At 38.7% G+C, this 11,688-nt stretch overlaps 1 protein-coding gene across 1 annotated transcript; it reads left to right on the forward strand.

Moving 5' to 3' along the window:
* Positions 1–5,129: 5,129 nt before the first annotated feature.
* On the forward strand, positions 5,130–6,251 carry LOC104079634 (neuropeptide Y receptor type 6-like). Its single transcript, XM_009581726.1, has one exon. The coding sequence runs from the start codon at positions 5,130–5,132 to the stop codon at positions 6,249–6,251; it is 1,122 nt and encodes a 373-aa protein (XP_009580021.1).
* Positions 6,252–11,688: the final 5,437 nt, after the last annotated feature.

Raw genomic sequence — 11,688 nt, forward strand, 5'->3', positions numbered from 1 at the left:
TATTTTTATGGCTTGTCCTGATGCATATCTAGCACATTTCATTTTTAGCTCTTGATTCACCTCCTGGGTTACACTACCACCAGAAGCAGAAATTCTGAAGTACTTTGGAAAAGCTTTGTTTTTATAGTATTTTTGACATAATCAAAACCAGCAAGTGCTAGAATTGTTTTAGAAAAGTATATTCACATTTCTCGATTGTAGCATTTTGGTTAACATTTCAGAATTCACAGACCACACCTAGAATAAAAAGCAATGGGCTAAACTAAAGTGAAGGAAATTTTAGGGGGAGGTGTTAAGTAAGTCTTCCTAACAGTAAATTAGGCGCCAGTAAATTAGGCACTTGACTACCTAATCTAGGATTACCACAGATGTTTAAAAAACAGGTTAGACAAACACATCATGAATAGATACAAACATGCTAGAAGGAGGAGGTTTGTCTGGCTGATCTCAGAGGCTCCCTCCACCCCTATTTTCTACAAATACGATAGCATGACAACTAACAATATTTTCAGATAATTAGTTCTAATCTGCACTCTAGATACTCCATCAGTCTTGCTCAACCCAAAAATCCTACTGCTTTTCAAAATCATTCTCTCCAAAAAACCAGACACAGTAAGACAGACTCCAGTACGCTCAAATGTTTTGTCTGCAAGTTTCTACTTCTCTAATTTAACAGGGAATTCTCATCTAGTTTTCCTGAGCCTATTCCCACACAAACACATCCTAACTCTGGACCATTTTCTATTGCTTCTGCTTTTTCTAGTAATGGAGAGCCACAGAATGGTTCAGCGTAAGAAATTGGGATACCAGGGTTAAGTGGACCCAGGTATGAATCCAGGAGTTTAAAATGCAAAGTACCAAATAGCACGTCCTAAGAAAGACCAGTTCCTTTCCTGTCCCATGAAAGTCCACTCTAAATATTTAATAGGGAAATTTGAATGCTATTTTTTATAAACGAGCAAGTATAAAAGGTATGGGCTTTTACTGGAAAAACAGTAATAATAATAAAGCCCCTTTTCAACATGTGCTAGTGTAATGTGCCATGCTTTGCTTTTCAGGAATATTTTTATATCTCTGGAGTATAAGCTAAAATAGCAATTTATAATGAAAATATGATGATCTTAATTGCAATAGAGCAAATGATACACTTAATAGGATATGCATGCTCTTTCTAAGCAGCTTACTGTATTTTCATATCTCCCTCAGTTAAAAAAGGAATAAGCCATCTGCAGATGTTTATGTATGAAATCCAACACAGGGAAAACATTTGCACTACAGAACAGATAAGATAATTGAAAATGAAATTGCAAGATAAGGTGTTTGACAGGCGGAGGGAAGCCGCACAGTGGAGGAAAAACCATCCCCATGACTACTGGTCCTTTCTCCTCCCTGCTCATTGCCATTCGCCTCTTCTTGGATTGCAGAGCTTGTTTCATTCCTCAGCAGCCTTTCTACAGACTGGTGGATTCAGTCACAGTTGGAAATTGTAGAACTGTGGTTTGTTTCAGAAAGAGAAGAAAAGAGAGTTTAAGTATTGCTTTAGCAGCAGATGGCTTTGCTTTGGATTCTTTTATACACAAAGGAGATGTGTTTGCTGGCTTTGTAATTAACTCAAAAAGGGAAAAGAAAAATTGTTAAAGGCAGTGCGGATATGACTTGAATTTTTCATCAGGTAAGAAGTCAGAAAATCCATAAAACTGTGGCAAAAGTTACTGAAATATATCTTTTAAAGGATTATTGTATTCTGTGCATCCTATATTTAAAATCGAATAGAAAGTTTCCTCCAGATTTTATCTGTGCAATACTTTGGAACTTAATAAACAGACAATGTTTGCAACCAAAACATTTACTGGTCACTTTGAAGGGATGGGACTATGCATCTTTAACATAAGTAAGAAAATACTTAGGAAAGAAAGCCTTTTTAAAAGTAATTTTATTTTAATTTTCTTTTGCTTATGCATGTTTCAGTAATGTTTCTGCATCTAGAGGAATGAAACACTAGGCTAAGTGGATTATCACTTCTTACAGTGTTAAACTCTCACTATGGTAGAGAATCTTTTTCAAAATGCATGGATTACAGATTGAAGTAATTAGTTCCCTTATTAAACACTTCAATCCAATTCTGACATCAGCTGTAGTTACGGTTCAAGGATGCTGATTCTGCTAATATTTATTAGCTTAAAAAAATACCACTATGTATTACAATATCGTTCAATGTGCTGCAGTAAGTACTAGTGTAACTTATTTTTCTAATGGTATGAATACTCCAGATGTTTAAGCAAGACAGGTGTAATTGTTTTATTGCCAAGGAAATGTTTAAATTGCCTTGCAGAATGACATGTACTAAAGACTACGCTTTTTAACTCACAGTACAAACCAAAGAGTGAAAAGAAATTAATCTTTTTCCTGAAAAAAAGGATGATGTAGATGATCAGTGTGCCTAAAGCTAATGTAGTGAGTGAACCGATCCGAAGGTCAGTACAGGGACTTTTCCTTAATGGTAGAAAGTGCCAAAGAAGCCCTCTCACCCACACTGAATTCTTGGGAGAGGACATTCAGCACTCGCTATGAAACTGTGTTGTGCAACCACAGATAAATAAGCGAGCATAGCAAATAGTGCATAAAATATTACAAACCTGGCTCAGCCTCATGTCCTTTGAGTCCCCACAGCTCCTCCTGCTAACATAAAAAGCAGGGAAGAGCAGAGCTTGTCTTTGAAGGTATCTTGCTTCCAAGGCAGATCCCCTGCTAGCACCTGATCTTTTCCCAAAGGGCACGGCTCAGATCTGTGTGAGTCAGGTGAATACCACAGGCAGCGCAGAGGAAGATCACTCTTGGGATAAAGCAGCCAGACTTTAGACCCTTGCACATCTAAACTGGCAGTAAAGCTCATCAGGGCAACATTTACCACTGATTGGCCTCTTGTCCTTCCAGCACATGCATCCTTCTGTGTGATAAGTCCAGCCAGGCAATTAGTGCTCCTTCAGGGAAAAGCAGTTTACATTGCATTCCAGGCAATACGTGGCCTGAGGGTGCTGCTGCCCAGCCACATCATCGGTTTCTGCAGGGTCTGACTGTGCTAGCTTCAGAATCCCTTCCATTTCTCCTGGACACATTAGGAGAAGTTTTTGCAAGCTGGTGCACACACAGTAGGGTACATAGCTCTTGTTCCTGACCTACTGGAGTAGGGACACCTGCGAGGGACTGAGTCTATCTGAGCCACTAGACTTCAATAGCTTTTGCAGCATGATTGTGCAAGTTTCTATGCCATTCCCTCAATATGGCTGTAACCGAGCCAGCTGGGTTATTTAGGGAGACTACAATGCTTAATGTTAGCCCCTGACCACAAAATAAGTCATATTTGGAACATCAGGGCCACATATAGTCACATAAATCTACAGCCACTTGTCACTCCAACATGACTACACTAGTTGAAAAGTATATTTTAATCAGAATGAGAGTTGTAATAGATCCTCCAAAGGTGGTTGGGTTTTGGTTTTTTTCAGAATCTTAATTTGAAGCACCCAAACTAATGTCATGCGGAAGTATCAGGATAAAGCAGTCGAGAATATAACTCTAGCTGGAATATTCTTTGGATGCCTGGGGGCAAACAGTTATGGAATCATAGTTCCCAGTTTAACCCTGGATTTGGTGTTTCATCTCATGCAATCATCCAAACATTTTTTTATTCCTTCGTGACTAAATAATGCAATAATTTCTGTACAAAGGTTGACAAATCTTCTACACACAAACAAATCATTTCTAGTAACAATAAAACATCCACTTATCCTTTCTTTTTGTGCATCCTCTTTAACTTTCCACTGCTGCTTCATCCTCCTTTCTCCACAGGGCTCTCAACACTATGGTATTTATTACTAAGGGTGAAGAATGACCTCCTACCAGCTAGTTTTCCAATAATTCCTACTTCAAAAAGGAATTAAGGTGAGTTGAGTTAGAGTTGAGTTTTGAAAGGTATATGCAAAGTACATATTTATCCATCTTTCAAAGTAACTCCTACATCCTTCTTTTTTTCCTTTCCCAGGTTGGAAACATAGCCTCTTTCTCACCAGAAAGCTGCTGAGCCTTTGATTTAAGATTAACTTTAACTCAATGATAAATTCAAACCCATCAAGATATTCTGCTGAACTCAATTCTTCCCATTAATATTAGTTTTATAACAACAGAATTGTACTAATACCAGATTTTTTCTTGACAGCTGTTTAAGTTAGAACTGAAAGAAGAATCAACTCTGTGTCTCTTGAGTACACGTTGTATTTAACCACAGAAAATTTTGGGGATATCATTTGTCAAACTTGTACAACAGCAAACGGTGGGTACGGAAATGAGACAACCTTCGGCAACTACTGATACGGAAATAATTGTATGTATAACGAAGGTGTGATCTTTGCTTGGTTGAGATTTTTCTCAGATTAGACTGAGGAAGAAGGACATGCTACCTTTAATACATAAGCAGAACAGGAAACTCCCTTAAAGATGTCATTCATAGAAGTGTTGAGTATCACTTAAGCTCAAGCACACACCATTTTGACTAAGCCAGAAGGATTTGGTGTATTAGCTCACATTGCTTTGTAGTTCTAGAGGAGATAAAAGTGTGATGTCTAAGCTAGCAATGTGATGGCAGGACCCAATTTTTCGTTTTTCTGATAATAAAAAAGCAACAGATTATCCTCATTGGAATTCTTTAAACCTTGCTAAATCTTCGGTTGAGACAGATCTTAAAATATTTTATTTTGAAAAAGAATTTTATCCACGGTAAAGGAGGATTTGCATGAAAATGTTCATACAAGTTTAAACAGAGCTATCACTGCTATTTCTTATACATCGCAATCGGTTACAGTTCTGTAACACCGTCAGTGCAGAACCTCAGAAAAGTAGCATCAAGCTCCATCCATATAGAAAGAGAGATACACAGAACCACTAATACTCAACCAGTGGCTTTTTCTTTCAGGATTTTCCAGTGCTATAATTAATTATATTAGATTTGCTCCAAACTTCAAGGACACCAGCTACAAAGATAGATTCAGAGTAATCATTGCCTTGGAAAGCTCCATACAAAGCATATTCTAAATAATACTAGGTTTCGTCCATAGGTTGGCAAATGCTTCACGATGGATAAAACCATTCAGCATCCCAGTGAGATTCTGTCTAATCAAACTATCTCAAACATTAGCTATTCTCAGTTTTTGAACTTTGATACATGCCGACTTTCCTTCCTTGCAGAATTCTTGCTTATTACAGCCTACACATTAGTTACAATAGTGGGGCTTTTTGGAAATCTTTGCCTGATTATTATAATAAAGAGACGGAAAGAAGCTCAAAATGTTACCAACATTTTGATTGCCAACCTCTCTTTATCAGATATCTTGATCTGTATCATGTGTATTCCTGTCACAGTTGCATATACCTTAATGGACTACTGGATATTTGGGGATGCTATGTGTAAAGTAAGTTCTTTCATACAGAGCATATCTGTCACAGTCTCCATTTTCTCACTTGTACTCATTGCTATTGAGAGATACCAGTTAATTGTGAACCCACGTGGCTGGAAGCCTAATATTTCACATGCTTACTGGGGAATTCTTTTCATCTGGGGGTTTTCCCTCATAATATCCATTCCTTTTTTAATATTTCACCAGTTAACTGATGAACCCTTCAAACATCTATCTTTCCATAGTGATTTCTACAAGAACAAGGTTGCTTGCATCGAAGCTTGGCCATCTGTTACAGAACGACTGATTTTTACCACTAGTCTGCTGGTTTTCCAGTACTGCTTCCCACTGGGCTTTATTTTTATCTGCTATCTCAGGATATTTGTATGTCTTCGAAGGAGACACAGTAAAATAGACAGGATGAGAGAGAATGAGAGCAGACTGAGTGAAAACAAAAGGATTAATATGATGTTGATATCAATTGTTGTGACTTTTGCAGCTTGCTGGTTGCCTCTCAATATATTCAATGTTGTTTTTGACTGGAACTATGAGGCACTAATGAGCTGTAATCATAATCTAGCATTTACAATATGCCACCTTGTGGCTATGATCTCAACATGTATCAATCCCATCTTTTATGGATTTCTCAACAAGAATTTTCAGAAGGATTTGATAGTATTAGTTCACCACTGCAGATGCTCAGCATCACAAGAGGACTATGAAAATATTGCCCTTTCAAATCTGCAAACCGATGCGTCTAAGGGATCTCTGAAATTAAATAATCCCCCTGTGGCTATTTAAAATAACCAACAGCAGTTTCCAAAGTTTTGTATTTTGTTGCAGATGACCTCTTTCTGTAGGTCTTGATCACGTTACTGCTGAGTTTAGAGGAAGTCTTTGCCATTTAGTTCAGCAAAAACAGGCTTATGGTCCCATAGGCATACTCTTAACAGGTACTTTATGATAGTATTAATGCTAATAAACCACTTCCAAGACTCCTAAAGATCAATAATAATGAATTATAATCAGTATTAACATCTTACCTTTTTAATCCACAATTTCCAAGTCGCTGGCATACTACCTTAGCACCAATAAAAATATTTCCATTTCAACCGCAGATGCGGTTGCCCTTAGTAAACACCCGGCTTCACCCAAGTAAACCATGAATACTATAGCATTCCTCACTTCACCAGCCTTTTCACAGACTGTTCTCTGGCCTTTTAATTTCCCAGCCCTACATCTGGTCAATCTGCACACAGTTTATAGGCAGCTCACACCGTAAGGAAGGCCCCTTGGGTTATCCTAAGCCTCCACCATCTTCCTTTCAGCCCCAGCACGCCGTTTGCTTTGATTTAGTACCAGCTCAGCCTAGAAATTGTATTTTAACAAGGGAAAAGGCTAGAGTTGAATTTTTTTTTTTTTTCACGAGCACTAATACAGGCCCCATTTGATGTACTGCAAATTCCACTCAGATTGATGCTGTTCAAGATGGAATGTGTATTTAACATTTCTCCTAAAAGCCTTGTATTCTACTCCAAACCACCAGTATAGATCATTGCTTTCTCTGTTACCACCATCACTGGTCCTTAAAACAGACCTTTTAGAATCTCCATTATCAAACAAACACACTATGAATTCAAAGTAAATTTTGTTTTAGCTACTTATCCAGATTATAGGTTTCTCTTTGAGAAGCAAATGACTTTTGTGTTTTAATTTCAGAAATATCTTTCTCCACATTTCTGCACCAGCAAGAGGCCACACTTGAGGCAGACGCAGTAATTTCTGTTGGACTATGTTTGAAAATAGTTTCTTCTGTAATGCAGTGCATAGAAGTCCAAAGGTGTAATACTGAACACAACTTCCCTCAAACTAAAACACATTAAAAAGCATTATCCAGTTTGGTCATAAAAAATAACCAAACACATTCTTCATCCATACTACAATGCCAACATAAATAATCAGTTAAAATTGGGCTGTTTAAATATGATGCTTAGAACACTTTAGTCCAACAACTCACCACCTTAGAAGTAAACTTGACTTCTTCTGTTCAAGTTAAATATAATTAACTACCTGTATTGCTAAAGCCCCCCCCCGCTTTTTTTTGAGTTCCAAAAACTAGCCTTGTTTTAACACTTGTACATAAAATTCCTTGTAATTTATTCTCTAATTTTAGCAATTTACTGATGCCCCACTTACGCACAAAGAATTAACATTCAGATCACAATCAGCTCCTTGATTCAGCTATGATGAAACGCACATTAAGGCTATAAAATTCTCTTGGATAGGGACCATCATCTTCTGTAATCATACAGTTCTTAAAGGATTCCGTCAGGTCATAGCTCTCCTCTTCTCTTGCTACAGCCTTAGTGCAAACTGCCTGCATTACTCCGCTCATCAGAGCTCTGCGAGAAGAGCCTCACAAGCTCTTGCTGGGTTGCTCAGTGCTTCCCGAGTCACCCTGAGCACAAAGACCCATTGACATCTGCTAGGGCTGATCCCACCGAAGTGATACGGGCAGCACTACTCACAAGAGCAAGGGTGGCAGAATTAGTGACATTAGCGACTTGGTAATCAAGCATTTGAATGACAGGTATGGATTAGTTTTGGTATAATGTAGTATGTTTTTTCTAATTAGATCAAATATAATGCGTGTGAAAGTAGAGTGCATAAATAACCACAACTTAAACACCTGCCTTGTGCATCACAGAAGGAAAAACAGGAGACAGCTAAATACCTAGTAAAGGTTAATGATCAGACAGCTGAGAGTATCTTAGTATCAATTATTTCCATTAACTCCCACCCTCAGTTACTGGGCTCCCTTTATTGCTGACATACACCAGCTGCTTGTCCAGCGCAACAGGCGTTTAACCAAGCAGAAAGCAGTAACTTCTAGTCAACGATACTGCTGACACTCTGTGTCATCAGAGAGATGCTCTGGTGAAGGGGAGGTGATGGAGTTGGTTCTCTGTTCCATCGGTGAGATTGCAGGTTAATAAAGAGATTAATTATCTCCATTTCACTTGCTTAACTGAGAGCAAATCTGATCCAGGAATTTCACTTTTCTTGGAGATTCCAGCACCCATACAGAAAGCCATCTAATCCTGTCAGAAGATCATTCACTGAACGGAGCATTTTAACAAATTATGGTGGCATACCTGCTAGAGGCTGGGGTAGCAGCTGGATTTCTCCGAGTTTGGAACACAAATCTCTATCACCGTCTTCCTCATATTTAAGCACACTGTTTACAGCTTCAGAGCCCATGCTTAAAGCAATTTACAAGCACATGGCATTCACAATGTACTCTAATTTATTAACATTAGACACAATAGTTCAGATTACGCCCAGTTCTCGTCATGGCAAACATCTCAGACAGTATTTAGTGTTTGAATCAGGCCCAGCTGAGATTCCCATGTGTGAACTTGGCCTAAGTGGCTCCCATGCCAGTATTCCCATCCCATAGGCATGCCCATGTACTTAGTTTTACAGCAGAGGTGGTTTTAGTATCAGACCCCAAATGGTTTAAATACAGCCAGGAAATGAACACTAGTCTAAATGATGTGGTCAGTGGGCCAGCAGAAACCCTTGTGACCTTAGGAGAAGGCCAGGGATGCTGATGGATGGTCTCCCTTTACTGTCTCTCCCTACAAGTGCTTGGGCAGTACGTTTCTGCGGCATTAAACAGCCAAAAAAAAAAAAAGGTTGCTATTGCTTTTTGTAACATCAATTGTCTACTCCTGACATGCTGATCAGAGTTCAGCAATCAATTTTTCCAGTCTGAATCTTGGCATAAGAGGGTTCTTCGTTACCAGGTGGAAGCTCTCTGAGCAGTGAGACTGCTTCAGAATCAAATGTGAATCATAATACTTCTGCCTTGATTTCTTCTTGTCATTTCTGCCTCACACTTTCACTTGACTCAAGTGCTGATGCTCCATTTCTGTTCTAAGCATTCAGTTACCAAGTATCTCTTTTCTTAATGCTGCACTTTTAAAAATCATTGCTAACCGAACAGAGTATCATCACTGTCTTGAAGACGTCGCCCTCCACGCTGCATGTTCTCTCATGGCATCCGCTGCCCTATATGCACCCCAATGTCTCATTTCCAGACAAGTCAATAGGAGTGAATTGACTTTGATAGGAATAGGAACAGACAAAGAGAAGTTAGTTATTTTTAACATGTAAGCATTATGGACTCCAGCGTGGTGTGTGATGGTGATGTATGTAACCGTGCAATATGCAATATTTAAAGATTGCTCAAGTCATAATATTAAACTGACAAATGTTGCCCTGCGTTAGGTAATGCTGATAACTTTATTTTCCCTTATTTTATTGGTATAGCAAGTAGACAAAATTATAGCAGCCTTGCTCACCAGGCTGTTGTTACCTGATGCAACCAGATGGAGGATTGTGAGCTTCCTCGGGGGAGCAGAAACATGGAATTAATTACAGAAAGCTAGAGGGGGAACCTGAACTCCAGACTGCTATCCAAATGTACAAAGTCTTAACAGTGATGTTTTTTAAAAAACCTGCGTCAGATCTTTGTTCAAGTGGTTCGGTCATGTAGACCAAACCAATATATTTATAAACATCCTTGTAAATTAATATATCCTTACATGCATTTGTATTTTATGGTTGATTGTTTAACTGTAAGCACATATAACTAGAGTTAGATACTTGGAAAATGGCATTCATTGTGAAAATGATTCCGTTGAACAGAGAGCTCAATTGATTATTGACTGTAATTATGTATGTGGACAAAAGCAGTGCCATTGCTGTGTGTTATTTAAATACCTTGATTCCTCCTGTCTACTGACAAATAAATATTACCCTGTATAAAACTGCTACGTTGCCCAGCTGGTAAATTTTACTGCCTATAATGTTGATAGGACAGTTCTTATACAAACAGTTCTGGAAACTGGTTTAGCATTTCACATGTTCGCTTATTAGATAAGCAGAGATCAGTGAAAAATTAGATACTTGCTGTTTCCAGAAGAGAGAAGGACTTAAAACCAGCTAGAGGACCTTCTCAGGGCTTATGGTGCTGACATACTTTTTGGCAGAGAAGGACAGAATCATAAAGCAGGGAGGTTTCAAGTGAATTTATGCCTCAAGGGCAGAGCAACTTTTTGCTATCGTATTTTATGATTTGTACTCAAATATAATGTTTGGAATACTGTTTTCTTAGACATATTGCAGATACATTGAATAATCTGTGCAATTCGTCAGAGTGGAAGTTTCCCTTCAGCAGCTCAGGAAATTTTATCTGTAGCACAAACATTGAAAGAGCTCTTCTGAGTGCTGCATTGCAGCCCAGTTGGTACATACTCGTTTCCAAAGTAGCATCTACTACTGTGTTTTAATTCATCAATATCTAAGTAGGAGAAAGATACTTTTGATTTTTCTTGCTTAAGCCAAAATGTTCATACCACGTTTGCCTGCATTATCAATATTTTATCACACATGATAAAAACTCCTGGGATTTAACAATGACACATATTACTGGGACAGATTCCAGCTGTGAAGGTGAGATGCCTTTATTCTACCCAACCCTGATCAGCCCTGCCAACAAGTGGCAAATGATACCCAGCTTCTATTTCTTGCATTATATTTTTTAAAGTTACATCACAGCTGCATCAGTTGCAAGGCAAGAATATTTCACCCTGACATAACTGTAAATTAACATTGCACTAAACTGTACTGCAAGAGGTAACATTCTGAAAAACACTAGAGCTGACTGTCAGGGAGATAAATTTTGCATCTAAGAAGTGTCTGAATCTTACCCAGATTCTAGAAAGAAATAGAAATTATGGCAAGGCAGGTAACTACATACTTATAGAAATGTGGCCATATAAGGCAATTGCAATATATTATTTTATGCCATCGTTCTTATTCAGCAAGCTCTGCTCCGTGCCTCTTGAAGCACATCTTGATTTTAGCCGACTTTCCTATAGGAACAAAGTTTATACCATTATGCTTCTGTCCTTTTCACCCCGATAACATTTGAGTCATTGGCCAATCTTAACCAAATTTGGAAGAATAAATGTCTCACAGGTTATTACACTCCTGTCGTTGGAAGAACGGTGGCTGGCTAGAAGACAGAAATGGAGATTGCCACCCCCAGCGCAGGGTTGCCCAGGCAGCAGCGTGTGCTCCGTTCTGCACTGCCTGCTCCGAGCTGCAGCCTCAGACCAGCAAGAGCACAGGCTGCCCGTTGCCCGGGAAGGGGGTCAGAGTTTCAGAG

This window comes from Fulmarus glacialis, unplaced genomic scaffold (genome assembly GCF_000690835.1).
Source record: "Fulmarus glacialis isolate BGI_N327 unplaced genomic scaffold, ASM69083v1 scaffold3740, whole genome shotgun sequence".
Lineage (NCBI taxonomy): Eukaryota > Metazoa > Chordata > Aves > Procellariiformes > Procellariidae > Fulmarus > Fulmarus glacialis.

Coding starts and splice junctions, on each gene's coding strand:
- LOC104079634 (XM_009581726.1), top strand. CDS start 5,130: ATGGATAAAACCATTCAGCATCCCAGTGAGATTCTGTCTAATCAAACT.